At 43.4% G+C, this 20,000-nt stretch overlaps 1 protein-coding gene across 1 annotated transcript in view; it reads left to right on the top strand.

Moving 5' to 3' along the window:
* The window catches only part of snx29 (sorting nexin 29), a 396,887-nt gene that overhangs the window by 60,669 nt on the left and 316,218 nt on the right, over window positions 1–20,000 (top strand). Inside the window, exon 14 of the mRNA XM_084322960.1 lies at window positions 2,244–2,329. Within this exon, the coding sequence (XP_084179086.1) occupies window positions 2,244–2,329 (86 nt within the window). The remainder of the gene's footprint in view (window positions 1–2,243; window positions 2,330–20,000) is intronic.

The following is a 20,000-nucleotide window of genomic DNA, read 5'->3' as shown; positions in this document are numbered from 1 at the left end:
TCGGAGCGGAGGACAGCTCTCGCTCCGGAAGTCACTCTGACCCATTTTAAAACCCACTCCGCGCTCACTCCAACCCCGCTCCACTCCTCGCTCCGCTCGTGCTCCGCGCCGCTCATATGCTCTGCTCTGTACCAACCATTCTGTTGCTGTTAATACTGTTTATTAAGACCAACGGTGAGTTTAGTTGAGCGGGTCTCAACTTGTACATTTGAAATTGACAATCAATTAAGATATTAATAATAATAATAATAATAATAATAATAATAAATATTTTGTTTCTGTTGTACCAAACTCGTACCGAACCGTGACCCCAATATCGAGGTACGTACCGAACCGTGGCTTCTGTGTACCGTTACAGCCCTAGTGTTAACCACTACACCACCGTGCTGTGAGGAGACAGTGTTAACCACTACACCACCGTGCTGTGAGGCGACAGTGTTAACCACTAAACCACCGTGCTGTGAGGCGACAGTGTTAACCACTACACCACCGTGCTGTGAGGCGACAGTGTTCACCACTACACCACCGTGCTGTGAGGCGACAGTGTTAACCACTAAACCACCGTGCTGTGAGGCGACAGTGTTAACCACTACACCACCGTGCTGTGAGGCGACAGTGTTAACCACTAAACCACCGTGCTGTGAGGCGACAGTGTTAACCACTACACCACCGTGCTGTGAGGCGACAGTGTTAACCACTACACCACCGTGCTGTGAGGCGACAGTGTTAACCACTAAACCACCGTGCTGTGAGACGACAGTGTTAACCACTACTACACCACCGTGCTGTGAGGCGACAGTGTTAACCACTACACCACCGTGCTGTGAGGAGACGGTGTTAACCACTACACCACCGTGCTGTGAGGCGACAGTGTTAACCACTACACCACTGTGCTGTGAGGCGACAGTGTTAACCACTAAACCACCGTGCTGTGAGGCGACAGTGTTAACCACTACTACACCACCATGCTGTGAGGCGACAGTGTTAACCACTACACCACCGCGCTGTGAGGCGACAGTGTTAACCACTACACCACCGTTCTGTGAGGCGACAGTGTTAACCACTACACCACCGTGCTGTGAGGCGACCGTGTTAACCACTACACCACCATGCTGTGAGGCGACAGTGTTAACCACTACACCACCGCGCTGTGAGGCGACCGTGTTAACCACTACACCACCGTGCTGTGAGGATACCGTGTTAACCACTACACCACTGTGCTGTGAGGCGACAGTGTTAACCACTACACCACCGCGCTGTGAGGCGACCGTGTTAACCACTACACCCCCGTGCTGTGAGGAGACAGTGTGCTGTGAGGCGACAGTGTTAACCACTACTACACCACCGTGCTGTGAGGCGACAGTGTTAACCACTACACCACCGTGCTGTGAGGAGACAGTGTTAACCACTACACCACCGTGCTGTGAGGAGACAGTGTTAACCACTACACCACCGCGCTGTGAGGCGACCGTGTTAACCACTACACCACCACGCTGTGAGGCGACAGTGTTAACCACTACACCACCGCGCTGTGAGGCGACCGTGTTAACCACTACACCACTGTGTACCGTCGGTAGTGTGATATTAAAGGGTTAACCTTCTGTAGTGTGGCAGTGAAAGGGTTGAAAAAAGGCTGAAAAGATCCTTTATGACCCGACTCATCCTCTCCATCTGAACAACTAGATTCAGCGAGTCATTGCTGCCGACTGCAGTTAGACTGACGAACGGTATTCTGGCCAGCGGTCTTCTCTTGTAAAGTTTGATTGTACATTGTATATGATGTATATTTTATACGATGTATATGATGTATATTTTATACGATGTATATGATGTATATTTTATATGATGTATATTTTATAGCTTTGCCCAGAACGCTTTGTTGCTGTGTGTGTGTGTGTGTGTGTGTGAGATCAGAGCAACACGCCAGAAAAAGAAGAAAAAAAAACTACTTGATCTTCTGCTTTTGTTTTGGTGAAGCATATTTAATTTAAGAGAAATGGACTCTGCATCTCAATATCTTTTATCCAATGAATGAGATCAGATGCTACTTGGTATCTATGACAGACATGTTCATGCCATTGTTTTCTCCCTGGAACACCTACAACACAGTATTTCATACTGTACTATACATATCTTTACAGACCATGCTGCCTTGTTATCTTTAGTACTTCACTTGTTTACGTGTGTGTGTGTGTGTGTGTGTGTGTGTGTGTGTGTGTGTGTGTGTGTGCGCGCACATGCAGGGAGAATGAAGTTCTGAAGGTCCAGCTGAAGAAGTACGTAGGGGCGGTTCAGATGCTGAAGAGAGAAGGAAGCCAGGACAACGACGGTAAGACACACACACACACACACACGCACGCACACGCACACACACACATTTCCTCTATTCTGCTCTCCTGACACACACACACATACACACACACACACACACACACACACATTTCACACACACACACACACACACACACACACACACACACACACACACACACACACACACACACACACACACACACACTTCCTCTATTCTGCTCTCCTGATAAAAAATTTAAAATGGACGTGCTTCTAGAAGTTACTACTTATCATCTGATGTTGACCGGATGGGGGGGGGGGGGGGTCGTTTATAATTCCGTGGCCAACGTTAGATGATTCATCTAGTGTGGGTGATATGATCATTAGAGCAGTTAGTATTGAACACGTTAAAAAATAACGCTGAATCTCATAGCGTTGGGCGATGAGCGTGGAACAGAAATATTCCTATTATGGGATGTAGAAATATGCGATCCATTTCCAGGTTGTATAATAGTATATACGTCCAAATCATGTTGTTTATCGAGTTATTGGTAACTGATTGCTATCCGTTGTGTCTAGCTCGAGTCCTGGGACTATTACCGAGTGATCGGACCGAATTGAAATGAGCACCAGCTTCCATTTCCTGTTTCCGCTCTGGGCGATCCGCCGATCGGCCACCAGATGGCGCTCTTGAACCGTTGGCGAGTTGAGAGGGGATCAAGAGTAGATCTCAAGTCTCCGGGGGAGAAATATGATTTCGATCACAGATTTTTGAAATATTGATATCAAAGACGTGGTACGGCGTCTTTGGCAGAATGAGCATGGCGGGGAAAGACGTCCTACGGCGTTTTTGGCGACCATAGTGTTAACATTTAACATCAACACAACGCAGACCAATATGATCCGTCACATCAACACAATGTGGTACGACGTGAACGCCAATCAATCAAGTGCGCTCCGTCTCACTACCCGGCTTTTTTAAACTCAAATAGCCTATTTTGATTGGATAATTATATTCTTAAGCCCAACCTGTGCAACTATTTTAGCAGTAAGTGATTGACAGCTGGCCATTACTGCAGTCAGGTCAGAGAGCTCAGAGCTGTCACTTGGACATTTTTGAAGAAAAAAAATATTCACTGGCATTGTTTTTGTTCAAATTCACTGGCATTGTTCACAGAGGAAAACATTTCTAATAAAAAAATAATAATAATAATACAAATAAAATAAAATAATAATAAAAAAAAATAATATATGTACATGTATATTAATAATAATATATATATATATATTTTTTTTTTGTCTGTAAAATACTAGTGAAGTGCAATAACCTCCACTGGTTTGTACTCATGCTTTTCTCACAGGCTTAGAGATGGAAAACGACTCCCTCATTAGGCCGTGCTCTGCTGTCAAACACAATGACATTTCATCCTGACTGTCTCTCTCTCTCTCTCTCTCTCTCTCTCTCTCTCTCTCTCTCTCTCTCTCTCTCGTACTTTTTTAGTTTGGTGTTCTTTTTTTCTTTTTTTTCTTTACCGGGGTGCGTTTGATAACTTTGACTTAGTGTCCCTGCAGCCCTGGGTGGAGCTAGCAGAGGGGAGCTCTGTGTAAAGGGGTCACCGAGATAAGGCCGCTGACCAATCTAAGGCAAACAAAATGAACACGACAGATTATGGAGGGACACATAATGACTAATTACATTTTGGAGGGAGAAGAGTGTGGTTATCTGCGGTGCCTGCGGCTTTATATATATATATATATATATATATATATATATATATATGTGTGTGTGAGAAAGAGGGGGACAGAGAGGAAGTGTATGCGTGCGTGCGTGAGTGCTTGCGTGCTTATGCACACGTGTCTGTTTCTCTAACCTTCCCACCTGCACAGAGTTTGCCCTCAGGCACTGAGTGGGGCGCCCCTAAGGTCCTTGAGGTCTTCACCTTATTCGGGTCTAGAAGTCAACAACAAAACATCCAGGTTTCCTTGACAACAACGTATAGATTCTTGGAACAAGCGGCGATGCTGGTTCTAGAAAAGTGCTGTTCCCAGATCAGCACAGGAGTTGTTTACTCTCACAAACTGTCACTCAACCTTGTAATATTTTCGTCGATGCGTCATAAAAATAAAAACTAATTTTTTTTTTTTTGCACTACCTATCTTTGTGAAAGTGGCTTCCCAGCTCTGGTCCAGCTGAAGACAAAGCAGAGGAACAGATTGAACATTGAGCATGACCTCAGAGTTGCTTTGTCTACCATCACCCCAGACTTTGAGACTCTTGTCAGGAGCAAACAACATCCCCAGTTATCCCATTAGTTCCCTGGGATGTTAAGCTAAGAAGTCTGCTAAGAAGGATATATTATTTATTATTATTATTATTATTTTATTTCATTGTGTTTTTAGCCCTAGTTGCACTTTTGTTGCAACCCCAGTTATCCCATTAGTTCCCCCAAACTTACTGTCGGTCTGTTATGTTAAGCTAAGAAGTCTGCTAAGAGCCCGGAAAAGGAGCCGCGCCCACAGGAAGCAGAGATGGAGCGTGTGACAGAAATAATCGTTAGATTAGTCGACTAATCGAAAAAATTATCGACAGAAATAATCGTTTAGATTAGTCGACTAATCGGAAAAATTATCGACAGATTAGTCGACTACCAAAATAATCGTTAGTTGCAGCCCTAACACGTACACAAAATATAGATGTAGTGCAAACACACGCACATCAAAACACACTACCGGGCTCAGATTTGCATTGACACACTATACTGCAAAAAGTACTTATTTTTTCCTCAGCCGTGCCGTTCGGGCCTATCCTAGCTCCAAAAAATACAGTTCTCTTTTATGTCACCGCTTGTAAACATCGGCGCCTCAAAAATCAAAACCCGACCGTACGCTTCAGAGCGCGAAGTGGAAATGTCTTCGATTCAACAACAGATCATTTCAAGTATTTCAACGAATCCAGCGGGTAGAGAGGGGGAGTTAAAACACAAACCACAGCTTGGGTCTTTAAGGTTTTCCCTCCCAGTGTTCCACGGCTCCTTGTTAACGGCACACGGTGTGGCGCTTCCTCCCCGCCATGTATAAAACATCACAGCCACCACACGGCTCCGTCTCTCTCCTCTCGCAGGCCTGCGCCAATTACTGCGACTCCTGAATCTGATGGTTAAACAGCGGCCACGCGGTCCTCCCGATGCCACAGCGCACATACACACGCACGCACGCACATGGGCACACGCACGCCAGAAAAGCTAAGCGTGTAAGGCGGGTGCTTAATGGCGGGGGTCAGAGGGCTGAGAAGACGCTGGAGATTTGACGCGGTACAGACACTCATCATAACCACACTGCTGTTATTCAAGAGTGGTTGGGTTTCATACTGTACCCCCCCCCCCCCCCCCCCCCCCCCTCCCCTCCCCCCTCCCCTCTCGGTCTGACATGGATCCCAGAGGACCTGGTCTTTCAGAGGCCTGCAGCGTTTCTTGCGGAAAATCCACCAATTTGCTGCTTACTGTTCACCCAGTAAGAAGGTTCTGAGGTATTTTTTTTCTTTTTTCTTGGTTGTACTCCCTTGACGCTCTCTCTCTCTCCATTCCTCTATATGTCTCTCTCTTCTCACATCCCTCTCTTTTCCCTCTCAATTCCCCCTTTTCCTCTCCATCTCTCCCTCCTTTCTTCTCTCCCACCTCTTCCCTTTCTCTCTCTCACCCCCACCCCTCCTCTCTGTCTCTCCCTCCCTCCCTCCATTCATCTCTCTCTCCCTCCCTTCCCCCATCTCTCTCTCCCCCTCCCTCCCTCCCATCTTCTTTCCCCCTCTCTCTCTCCCTCCCTCCTCCTTTCTTCTTCCCCCTCTCTGCCCCCCCCCCTCCTCCCTCCGTGTCTTCATCTCGACAGGCGTGGTAATTCCCGCACTGTATCTCAGTTTAAATGATTTCATCCTCTCTTGCCTCTGTCTCTTCCGCTAATGATCTGCCCTACTCCATCACACTTTGATGTTGACGAGCGCTGTGTGTGTTATGTGCACAAGCGTGTGTGTGTGTGTGTGGAGGAGGAGGAGGAGGAGGAGGAGGAGGGAGGGATAGGAGGGGGAGGAAGGGGAGGAGAGGGAGTGGTTTGAGAGGTTTGGGAAGGATGGGGGTAGAATGAAAAGACTGAAAAGGATTGATACACAAGCGGCCCTTTTTCATGTGCTGTCAACGCGCCTCCCCGTGATCATTGCGCAGCCCTTTCTGAACCCCCCCGCGCAACACACCGCGCCGCGGAGCAGAGGTGAGCTCTTGAACGCTCCTCAGGGACTGACAGGCCCCGCTGACACCCCACAAAGCATGTCTCCTCCTCTCTCTCTCTCTCTCTCTCTCTCTCTCTCTCTCTCTCTCTCTCTCTCTCTCTCTCTCTCTCTCTCTCTCTCTCTCTCTCTCTCTCTCTCTCTCTCTCTCTGAGCTTCAAAAGGCCTCGTTAGGATTGTTTCCCAGCTCGATGCTGCCATGGGAGAAAGAGGGGGGGGGGGGGGGGGGGTTCCCCACTCTTTTGCGGATGGGGAGGGAGGGTACACACTTGTGTATATTCCGACGCGGATACGAATTGCAGCACTTTTGCTTTTTGGTCTCCCATAAGTGTGTCAATGCAAATCTGAGCCTGTTAGTGTGTTTTGATGCGAGTGCGTTTTGCGCTACATCTATTATTTGTGTGCTCGTCCGCCATTAGTCTGTAAATGCAAATCTGAGTGTGTTTATGTACGTGTGGATTACGTGACATTTACACCAGTCTGTGTGCATTTATGCTACATACTTAAATGCAAATCTAAACGCATGTGTGTGTGTGTGTGTGTTAAGTAAACCCACATTCTCTTCCATGCTCATTATAGAGTGAGACTGAATATATAGTATGTGTTATCCATAGACAGCTTCCCATTTGTGTCAAACCATCAAACCCACTTGTACCGATACGTGTTCCAATAACTGTGTGTGTGTGTGTGTGGCGCGCGCGCGTGTACCCAGAGAAGCTGCCAGGAGGCTAAGACAGTCATGTTTATTATTAGACGGAGATTAGATGTTGAGAAACTAGGGCTGGGTGGTAATTAAATATGATCATTTATCGTCATATCGTTTAATTATCATATAGTGATGGTGTCATGATATCGAGATATGGCGATGCACTTCTTTTGTTTGAATTGATAATAACAGGTACATATTAACTCGGATTTCAGTTAATATGGCATACGATGGCAGTTATTAACCCGTTAGGTGCTGGCTCCAGAAGAGGTCAATATGTCAAAGGAAATAATATGAATAAACCAATATTATTTGAGGGAATTAGAAAATTGCGGTTTTGGTTTTGTGTCACACTTTACATTACCACGCAGTTAAATGATATTAACATCAACTGGATTACATAAACTGTGATTTCACATGTGAGCAGATATATATTGATATTGAAAAAAAGAATCCTCATCATTATCGTGATATTGATTTCTTCCACATTACCCAGCCTTAGAGAAACCTGCAGGGACAGACACCACCGCTCTACATGGAGAATCAGCATACATAGACACGCACGCACGCACGCACACACACACACACACACGCACACACACACACACACACACACACACACACACACACACACACACACACACACACACACACACACACACACACACACACACACACACACACACACCTCTTATAACCTGTACGATAAGCCCTATACAGCTTGCTGAAGAAGAAAAACACATTCCATTTGGGATCTGTTGGCAAGCTATTACAAATTTACAAAGCAGGTGATTGAAGCCGATAGACTTTATTCAGCTGACAAAGAGTGTGAAGAACAGCAGGGGATAAAGATACGGAGACTTGCGAGAGAGTCGGTCAACACAAGTCAATTGACGCCATGGAATGGGGTTTGGATTGGAATCAAGAGCATTGATTGGATGAGAAAACATTAGTGTTTCTCTCCTTCGCTCTGCCTGCTTTGTTACAGCAGTCTGTCTCTCAGCTGACAAGGTTGATAGCCTCTGTTCTCCCCTGGGAGCTTTACTGAGTGACTGGCTGGCTGACTGGCTGACTGGCTGACTGGCTGACTGGCTGACTGACTGACTGGCTGACTGGCTGACTGGCTGGCTGACTGGCTGACTGACTGGCTGACTGGCTGGCTGGCTGACTGGGTGACTGACTGGCTGACTGGCTGGCTGACTGGCTGACTGGCTGGCTGACTGGCTGACTGACTGGCTGACTGGCTGGCTGACTGGCTGACTGGCTGGCTGACTGGCTGACTGGCTGGCTGGCTGACTGGGTGACTGACTGGCTGACTGGGTGACTGACTGGCTGACTGGCTGGGTGACTGACTGGCTGACTGGGTGACTGACTGGCTGACTGGCTGGGTGACTGACTGGCTGGCTGGGTGACTGACTGATTGACTGACTGGCTGACTTACTGGGTGACTGGCTGACTGACTGATTGACTGACTGACTGGCTGACTGACTGGGTGACCGGCTGGCTGACTTTACGGGTGAGCTCCCCAGTCAGCTGAAGTTGAACCAAGCTACTGAATACAAACATAATACCCCAGGATGGACTTGGCAGTTAATAACCCATTATGTGCCAGCTGACCATTGGCTGGCCACTGCTACGCTCCAGTGAGGGCACACCAGAAGAGGTCGACATGGGGTCAAAGGCCTCGCGGACTGGCGAGATGGAATTCCTGCCTCTTTTATTTTCACACTAACGGATCTCTGAAATTTGTTTTGTCCCCCCCCCCCCCCCCCCCCCCCCCAGGAGGCGATAACCCATACATTTTAAAAGACAAAATTCTCCAAAACTAAGCTTGAGTGGATGGAGGGGCTTACTCATACTCCAACGAGGAAAGCGATTACATGGCTGCTTAAAAACCAATACGCTTCTCACCACTGACTCCTCTCTCCTCCTGACCTCCACCAGCCCAGTGGCTTTAAATTAATGACCTCCCCTCAGGGATGGAGCCTAATATTCCAGGATTAATTTACATTCTCCATCTTCTGCTTCTCTCCTCAGTTCTCTGCTCTGTCCCGACTAGGGATGGGCATCGATGTTCGAATATTCACACGGTCGTTAAATTATAAGAAATCGAATATAATTTTGTAAATATAAGATATATTTTCTGTTTTTACTAGGGCTGACCTTCAATTTGTTTTTTGGAATTCGAAGCTTCGAGATAAAAAAAATAATAATAATAAAATAATAATTTAAATTTATTTTATTTTATTTTTTTATGTTGTGGGACTTGTACAGCACTTTGTTCAACTTTGTCATCAAGGTAATCAACATCGAGGAAGGGGCGGAGCCGCGGCAGTCACGAGACCCAGGAAAACGCTCTGAGCTTTTTTTCCCTTTTTTTCAAAGCGTTCCGCCTTGAAAAAAACCTCTGCTATGGACACAAGCCCTGACACTGCTTTAACGGCATGCTGGGTACAGGTAGATGGCCAGGTAGCATAACAGTCTGTTAACAGCTGGGAGAACAGAAAAGAAAGATGAAGGAAGAGAGACCGGAAATGTTACATGGTAGCAACATTTTGTACGTTTGCCATGTTTCACGCAAGTTCACACATTTCAAGCATCGGAATAAATGCTTTATGTTCGCCTGCTCTGCTAGCATTTAGCAACGACAGCAGCCAGGTAGCGCGCTTGTTGGATTATCCCGTTCGCTATTAAGTAAAAACAAAAAGAAAATAAGTTAACGTGGAAGCTCAGACATTTCAAGCATCAGTGATGTAGCATTCAGAATGAATGCTTTTGTTCCAGGAAATACGCTAGCCTGGTCCACTAGCGTTAGCTGTTAGCAATGACGGCAGCCAGGTAGCTCGCTTGTTGGATTATCTCACGTTCGCTATTAAGGCGAGACACTGCAGGTGAATAGTCAAATATACTTTTTTTGTTGATTTTGAGATTTTGTTATATTTTGCTTCCTAAACATGTCTTCTATGAAACTAGTGACAATAAAACGTCAATAACACACATTTAGTTGTTTATTTTACATCATTTTGCCTTATTGCATCCATAAATGTGTACATATTTAATGGGGAAGTGCCTCATTTGCATATATAAACATAAATTTCAGAAAACTTGCAATATATTTTTTCTTAGTTTATATGTACATAACAAATTGGGAAAGTTTCATAGTGATATCTATTCAAATATGTTTTGCCTATTAGGGGGTACTACACTGTACTACACTGTTTGTAGCCTGTGTGTAGTTCTGTTCAGTTCAATAACATCATTATTATTATTCAGTTATCAGGCATGTGTTTAGGTTGTCTATTACTAATGGTTTGATTAGGTATTGTGTTTGTAAATATCTGTTTAAAAAAAAAAGTATGGCATTTTACAATACAGAACTTTGAAGGCGTTTTCCCAAAAATGAGTTTTAAGAGTTTTTCCTCATACTCTGAGCCAGAAATCTCCACTTCAGTAGCACTCACATACACCAAAACTTCCAGTTCTATTCATATCTATGTTCTGAAGGTATTTACAGAAGGGTTTGTTGATATCGCATTCATACCCTGATTTATATCACATTTTATTCCTAAAAACATGGCGAAATATGGAATTTTACCATAAAAATGGACTGAATGGAGTATTTTCTGATTTATGGAGTGATAAAAAGAGATATCCAAAATCCCCTCTGTAATAACCTTTGGCTCTAATATGTCAACAAAATGAAACTATAATTTTGAAAATGGCTTTATCCAATGTTCAGATTTCTGTCCTGGAATTATATGCAAATTAGTGCATATTTAAATAGATCATGCCTCATTGGCATATTTAAACATACAATTTCAGAAAACTTGTAATACAAAAAAGTCTTGTCTTAATATAAGTAATCAACTGGGGAAGTTTCATTGTGATATCTATTAGTTAATTTTTTTACCCTATTCACCTGCAGTGTCTCCCCTTAACCCCTTAAACCCGGTATCGGGCCGAGATTTATTTCACGTCATGAATAGATTAATACAGTCCGTATTAATTAATGTTGCGTTTCTTTTTCAAATGTAGCCAAGAGTAAAGACCCTAACCCTCAGGCACGTGCACACATAGAGCCCAAGGGGTGCTTGAGCACCTGCCCTTTTGAGCCTCATAAAAAAGTGCCATTTAAAAAAAAATATATTTTTTTTACCGTTACGCATATAGACTGCCCTTCCAACTGAAAAATGTCAGGATAGAATCAAAATATTAGGTAAAGAGAGAGAGAGATGCCCCATATTCCATTGCAGTTTGCACGGCCTCCTCAGCGTGCCTCTCCGCGGACCTATATATTTTATGCATAGCGTGGGTGGTGATGATGATGATGATGGAAACCGCTGTTGCGCATACAGTTGAATGCTGGTATTACACTCATTGAGGGACACGAAGAAGTCAAGTCCGATGGGATTTGGGAATCTCAAATACAAATCGGGATTGGAATAAAAAATGCATTTATATTAAACAATAGAGAATATACTTCTTGGGGTCTGTAGGGTAAGCACTTATTCCCTCCCCCCTGAACATTTATGGTGATGTATGGGCCTGTTAAGTCAGTGATAAAAGTGTCTTTCAAGGATAAGTGAGCTCCTGCACTGATTATTATAGTTCAATATTCAATATTTGATCACCAAGACCACCCAAAAAGCATAAAAAGGGGCCCCCCCGCCCGAAAAGTGCCCTTAAAACACTACCCAACTCACACCAGCCCCTGTCTAAGCTGGAGGGGCTGTTGTGAATAATTTTTTTATGTTATTTATATGATTATATCTAACGGGTTGAACAAACCTGAACGTTATTGCCATGAATTACAACATATATTGTTTCTATACCTTTCTGTGAACATCTACAAAAAAAATGCTATGCAATTGAATTTGGTGTAGAATGTCGGAGCTATGGACATTATACAAAAGTAACTGTACTTACAGTAGATTTCATTCACAGTCTTTGCTGCCCTGTAACGGGCGCCTGGTGCTACTAAATCCAGATTTAACTCTGCCATTGGAAAGAGGAGATTTGGCCCGATCCATAGATGTATGACGTGGCCATAATAAGGTCCTTTATAGGCCTGATATTCTATATTCATATTTCAAATTGCATGTATCCGGATGGCAAAATTCAGTACTGTATCTACAAAAAAACCTGTAAATCATCTGCCCTTTATTCATTTGCTTAAATTTGTTGTGCACTTGATCTCAAGGAGGTGCAGAATGAGCTCAGTTGGGCGAATTTTCCGAAAATATGACTAGGGCTTAAGAGGTTAAGTAAAAACAAAACCATACGTTAACGTGGAAGCTCAGACATTTCAAGCATCAACACTGTAGCTTTAGAAATGAATGCCTTTCTGTGGGCGGCTGATTGGCGCAGTGGGCAAGGCGCTCGCCTCTAACGCAGGATACGCTGGGTTCGAGCGTTGCTACCGGCTGGCCGGTCGTTCATACTAACACAATTGGCAAGTGTTAGAGGGTGAGAAAGCCGGTGGGTGGGGATTTGACGTTGTGTACAGCGACTCCTACAGGTCGGTTTGGTGACGCCGGTGCGACGGAAGCAGGAACTGTCGGGGGCAGCATGAGCCTCCCACGTGTTACTCCTCGCCACTGAGAGTTCGAGCTGCTGCGGTGAAAAGATGCGACAGGCTGCCTCCTTGTGTACCGGAGGGGACACGTGATGCAAGGCTTCTGTCCTCACTACAACCGACCTGTGGGAGGCATAGTCTAGCAACATTCAAGACAGGGGAGGGAAGAATTTGATATACGAAATTGGGATGGGAGAAAAATAGAAAATGGGGAGAAAAAGCGGATAAAAAAAAAAGAAATTAATGCCTTTCTTCCTGGCAATAACGTTAGCCTTCTGCGACTCCCAAATATCAAGCTCTTGACAATGACCGCTGCCAGCTAGCTCTCTTGTTTGATTATATCACGTTTGCTATTAAGTAGTTCCCAGTGACTATTGAACAGCAATTTTCTAAGTTATGCCTCATCCCTAGTGCCGACTTTATAACCGCTTTCTCAGCCCGCAACAACCCTAATTTGTTGTTGTTGTTGTTGTTGTTGTTGTTGTTGTTGTTGTTGTTGTTTGTCCTTTGTTTCATCCTCCCATCCGTTGGGTCAAGCTGCCCTGTGATTCAGGCTCTCCAGCATCAGCTCAATTCAGTGGTGGTGATTCAGGCTCTCCAGTTTCTTTTGTTTTTTTAAAGGTTATTTTGTAAGGCTTTCTGCTTCAGTGGACCGTGCACATTCCAGAGTGACCAGAGAAGATGAGAAAAGAGAGAGAGAGAGAGAGAGAGAGATAGAGAGCGATAGATAGAGAGGGGGAGAGAGAGAGATAGATAGAGGGGGAGATAGAGAGATAGAGAGAGATAGATGAGAAGAGAGAGTGACATGAGATGAGAAGAGAGAGAGAGAGACCAGAACAGACGAGAAGAGTGACCAGAGAAGAGACAGAGTGACCAGAGAAGAGACAGAGTGACCAGAGAAGATGCAAAGAGAGAGAGAGAGCGATTGACCAGAGAAGATGAGAAGAGAGAGAGAGAGAGACCAGAAAAGACGAGAAGAGTGACCAGAGAAGAGACAGAGTGACCAGAGAAGATGCAAAGAGAGAGAGAGAGCGATTGACCAGAGAAGATGAGAAGAGAGAGAGAGAGAGATGAACGCAACACCGATAAGGAACAGGGTTTGAACTCATGGTGTCCAACCGTGTACATGGACGTGTGCCCCCCCCCCCCCACATCAGTATGTTGATGATGTCACACTCGCTCTCCTTTCATCTTCCCTCTCCTTGTTGTTTCAAGTCTCTGTAGATTAGATCTACCCAGCCCTCCGGTCAGAACCTACACTAGATTCGTTCCCTGCGATCGCTTGGCACCTCGTACGTGTTTAATTCCTCCATAAATAAGCCCTCGGTGTACGGGGTGGGGGGGTGGGGGGGGCATACTCATCTCCAATGAGGAAAGCGATTACATGGCCGTTTAAAAACCAATAAGCTTCTCCCTGCTCCTCACCTCCTCCAGCATCCCAGCCCAGTGGCTTAATGACTGAATGAGAGGCATTTTTCACTGCTGCCTGCTCCTAATAGCATAGCACTGTGTTACTTATTCATTAACCACCCCATTTGTATTTACCTCCCCCCAGGTCACACTGTGTTAACGCCTCCGCCATCTTGTTGTCGGGGTCATTGTCTTTCTGCAGCTTGGACCCCAGTTTATGTCCTGTTGCAGCATTAAGCTAATATCAATAACTGAGAGGAAATCGTAGTCCGTTCTGGAATATTTGTTGTTGTTTTTTGTTAAGTGTGTATGTGTATGCGTGTGTGTGTGTGTTTTATAGGGAGAATGAGTATTGGTTGGAGTAACGTTGTGTGTGTTTTGGAGAGGTGGAGGTGTGTGTGTGTGTGTGTGTGTGTGTGTGTGTGTGTGTTCAAGTTTCTTTAATAGTTGTCATACAGAAGTACAGAATACTTTTATACAAAACGCTTCTTTCTGTTACGCTCCAGAGACTGTGCTAGACAAAAGATAAGTATGAAATAAAATAAGTATAGCAAGTAAAAAATAGAAGTCACGTACGTAGACACAAGTGTTCAGTATGTACATAATTATGTACAACGTTCAATGCAGAATAGAAGTAACTGGGTTACCATACAATATACTATGCAATATACTAATATAGAATATACTATATAGTGCAAAGCAGACATGGGATGAGGTACAATTTAGGTACAATTTACAGTAAGGTGTCCTGATATAAAGTGTGTCTAGGTGTTCTAAAGTGTGGAGAGTGGGTGATGCAGTGGGTTGTTTGTTTAAAGTGAGTGTGTGCGTGTGGATGTGTGTGCTGTGAGTGCATTTGATGGTTGTTGCATAGTGTTATTGTTCGTTGAGCATCCTGATGGCCTGGGGATAGAAGCTTCTTCTGAGTCTTTCTGTGCTTGCCATGAGACTCCGGTATCGCTTGCCTGACCGCAGCAGTTCAAAGAGGCAGTTGTTTTGGTGGGTGGGTGGGTGGGTGTGTGGGTGTGTGTGTGTGTGTGTGTGTGTGTGTGTGTGTGTGTGTGGGTGTGTGTGTGTGTGTTTTTTTTTAATTGCTAGAGATTCAAATACTTTTTGGGCCCCCCATGATCATCATACCCATGGATGTAGGGCTCATCTAACCCATCTATTCAATGTCTATGGTGGAAGTGGATTTTCATAGACTTTGTCTATTTTGCTGCTATCTATTTTATACTCGTTTTATACTTGTTTTATGTCTGCACTTGCTAATTTTATGTATTTTTTATATTTTTTTGACTGCTGTGAAGCACTTTGAGCTGCAATTCTTGTATGAAAGGTGCTATACAAATAAAGTTTATTATGATTTAATTTCTATATAAGAACCGTGCGTTTGTGTGCGTGTCTTAGTGTTACTGTGGTTCATGTGTGCTGTTTAATTATCGGAGCTTCTGGATATAGATATATGAAAATAGCAAGGGGTCTTTTTATCGGACAGAAGGAGGTAGGTGTTGTGGAGGTGTGTGTGTGTGTGTGTGTGTGTGTGTGTGTGTGTTATAATCATTCTGTTGACTAATCTGAACTCTCGGTGTGAAGGTGAGGGGGCGACGGTCCTTATTAAGCAGAAGGTGTCTCGAGGTGACACATGGTGTGTGTGTGTGTGTGTTTAGGGACTGTAAGGCATGGTGTTTTGCGCTAGAGGGACACTTAATGAACGTGTGTGTGTGTGTGTCTGTGTGTGTGTGTGTTTGTGTGTGTGTGTAGGGGGGGGTATGAATACATGTTTATGTGTGTATGAGTGTATGTCAACGTTATTAATACTCTGCTGACAGACTGTTGAAAAGCAAGAGCATGAATCATTCTCTATGTGAAGGTAGCTTAAAGAAATAGATCTCAAGGAGGTGCTGAATGAGCTCAGTTGCAATTTGTCATGCCTGGTCAATGTTAGCATGGTGTTATTCACTGTCAAATAAATACAAATAATAATAATTGATATTATTTTATTATATTTGGTTCATTATAATTTTATCAAGCCTTGTACCTTGGACCTTGTAGAAGTGTAGCAATCTTCCATTTACTTGGGTATGTACTTTTAGGCAGATTTTTTGAAAATATGGCTTAAGAGGTTAAAGGGATAGATCAGCTAGACTCATTCTCTATGTGAATGTAGCTTAAATGGATAGATCAGCTTGACCTATTCTCTATGTGAATGTAGTTTAAATGGATAGATCATAATATGTACATTTTAACATTAATATTCTAATGTAATTTGAATTTGCCTCATTTCAGCCTATTGATATTTTCATGGTATTCTTAGGGACAGAATTGTCAGCCCTACTGGTGCCGTGTGGAAATGGTACTAAGGTGTTAGAGAATGTATACGACCCAACCCTAGTATGTTACAAGAGTACTAGTATGTTACTAATATGTAGGGCTGTCCGCGACTAAGGATTTGGATGGTCGACTATGATTGGCCAAAATTTGCCGTTAGTTTGACAAAAAAATTTTAAATAAAAAAGTATAATATATAAAAATAAATTATTTAAATTTTAAATTTTTTATCATTCCATTTGGGCTGTGGGGGGTGCTTAATGTCTGAAGGAGTCGACTGAAGGCTTCTTGTCCTCTGCAAAATCATGCAATTGGTCCACTGATGGATACATCTTGTTATTACATGGCGTTTTAACATTCGCCGAAATGCTTGATTGTGATTGGTCAATAGCGCTCGTCAGAGGTCCATTATTACTCGATAAGGGACCTCTGCCGAGCAATAATGGCCGCTGTTCGCAATCAAGCCCACTGACACACACTGCAGCAGTGCAATCAGTCCACACACCTGCCGGCGATAATAATAACTATTTGGGCTGACAGCGGACGGAGCCACAGAACAACTACGTCTGCATTTGATCTCATCTTGTCGATGGTGTAAAATGAATTAGGTATATTGTTAGTAAGTTAGCCATGTAATAAGCGGGATAATGTATAGCTATACTCGGTCATTGTCGCAAAATAATTGACCTTCACTACGTTTAAAACACCTCTGCGAGGCGCCTCGGTATTTTAAACTCCGTGTTGGTCAATTATTTTGCGACAATGACCTCGGCTCATAGCTATACATTATCCCTTACATATTTGTCTAGTCTAGTGTGTTCATTAGATGGGTGAAATCCTCTTTCAGTGCCTCTGTGCCTGTTTTCGTAGGCAGTTAGCCTCTTGTATGCGTGCTATTAGCGTTAGCCACGCTTCTAGGCCTCTTTTCTTTTGGATAGAATGATAAAAAAAAGAACTAAGGTTGGCCAGTCGACCGGCTCCTTTTGACCGATTAGTCGACTAATAGGGGTCAGCCCTACTACGACCCAACCCTAGTATGTTACAAGAGTGCTAGTATGTTACTAATATGTAGTACTAGTATATTACAAGAGTACTAATGTGTAGTACTAGTATGTTACTAATGTGTAGTACTAGTATGTTAAAAGTGTACTAGTATGTTACTAATATGTACTAGTACTAGTATGTTACTAATATGTAGTACTAGTATGTTTAAATTGTACTACATAGTATACTATAATGTGCCCTGGTTAGGGCTGGACGATTAATCAAGTTTCAATCTCAATTACGATTTTGGCTTCCCACGATCATGAAAACAAGATAATCGAGATAAAACAATTGCCTCGCATGCCGTGTTGCTCTCATTTTGTCTTGTGTTGTAAATGCAGCGCACCCTTATGGGGGTAGATTTCTATCAAAAATAAACAAACGCAAAAGTAGAATCCACAATCGTAAAAACGATCCACACACCCCTCTCAATCTGTGTTTCATAAATCATAAAAACACGGTTGATCTGCTTAGATTTACGTACGGAATTCTAAAAACACGGTTGATCTGCTTAGATTTTTACGTACGGAATTCTAAAAACACGCTTGATCAGCTTGGAGTTACGTACAGAATTCTAGGACACGCTTGATCAGCTTGGAGAATTTTGAGACAAATATTTCGCTGTTTTCCCCGTGTGGATTAGTGTGTGAAGCTTCTTCTTCTTAGAGGTCTATCAAAAATAAACAAACGCAAAAGTAGAATCCACAATCGTAAAAACTATCCACACACACACACCTCTCAATCTGTGTTTCATAAATCATAAAAACACGCTTGATCTGCTTAGATTTACGTACGGAATTCTAAGGATACGCTTGATCTGCTTGGAGTTACGGACAGAATTTTGAGACAAATATTTCACTGTTTTCCCCGTGTGGATTAGTGTGTGAAGCTTCTACTTCTTCGGCGCTACCGAACACGGCCCGAGGTGTCTTCGGCTCATGAGCGCTACCAGTGGCCAAAATCGCACATTATCTTTAGCCCAAGGCATCAACATTCCATTATGAAAATGAATGCTCAAAGTAAATATATATAGTACCCTTTTGAAGATAACAACTAGGGCTTTCAAATGATATAAAATATCTGTATGATTATCATGATTATTATTATTAATATCTTTCATATTTGATACAGAAATTATTACAAAAATCTTGTCCGGCCAACACATTTCAACAAACAACTGCATTCTGAATTAATTTAGCCTTGTAGTTTCTAATCCCATCGTTTATTTGTTATATTTGTATTGATTAAACATAAGTCAGTTACTGTACATGACACTGTATGTCAAATATGCTAAGGTAATTAGCTTTAACTTATTGCTTATGGAGCATTGTTTCCCTATTTATCCCAGAGGAGTTGATGAACACTGCAGCTGTATTATGTAAGAAATACATATGCAGTATATAATAATTGTAAAGTGTTTTTTGATGTTTTGTTTTTGTTTGTGTAAATAAAAATAAACTTTTTTGGTTAAAACCCTTTTTTTTATTGATTTCCCCAAGGGGATCAATAAAGGAATGTCTTATCTTATTTTATAGACAATTATGTGGGCAATATAGAACAGGTGACAGAAGTTATGACCATTATAGTGATTAGTGGGAAAACTAAATACAAATTCCATCTGGATTTTCTTTGTGTTTTGTCAAAACAATGTTCTATAGTGAGTGGTCTTACCTCCTTTTCCAGGATTACTTCAACCTTCAATATCTGGCAGTTACTGTCATTATAAATGCTTATGTACGGTCACTACGCAACAAACTGGATGAGCTACAGGCGAATAACCCAGATAAGTTATGTCCGAAGGTATGGATTCTCACCTATCTTGATGTTATTTATTTGGAGATTTCCACTGCACGTGTGTCATAGGAGTTAATGAAGCCAATATCGCGGTCTGGTGGGCTGTGGTGGAAAAACTAAAAGAACGCATATGACTCTGGAAATTGAGTACTGAAGAAACGTTATGTGGATGTCTCACGGTGGGGTCCTGGGGGGGGGGGGGGGGGGGGGGGGGGGCGAACGAACGTATTTTCATGTATGTTGGAGGTTATGATATTTTTTGTATTTTTGTTTTATTTATTATTTTTCATTCAAGGTTGATCCTATGTATATTTTCTGTCCCCCTTCTGATCTGGGTCTGGTGATCGTGGGCTCTGGCTTGGGGGGGCCGCGGTTCGGGGTCTCTGCGGGTCGAGGCACTAAAGAGGCGTGGTGCTTTGGCTCGCGGGGGGGCCGGACTGGGGGTCCTCCGGGATGGGGCGTGCGGTTGCCGGGCCTGGAGGTGAAGGGGATTCGGTAGGCAATTTGTATAGTATATATTTTATCTAATTTAGTATACTTTTGCTTGATGACAACCTTTTTGTCTAATCAGTGTTGTT

This window comes from Notolepis coatsorum (assembly GCF_963971535.1).
Source record: "Notolepis coatsorum genome assembly, chromosome: 10".
NCBI lineage: Eukaryota > Metazoa > Chordata > Actinopteri > Aulopiformes > Paralepididae > Notolepis > Notolepis coatsorum.
Note: the sequence above shows the minus strand (reverse complement) of the source record. Positions and strands in the feature narration are given on the sequence as shown.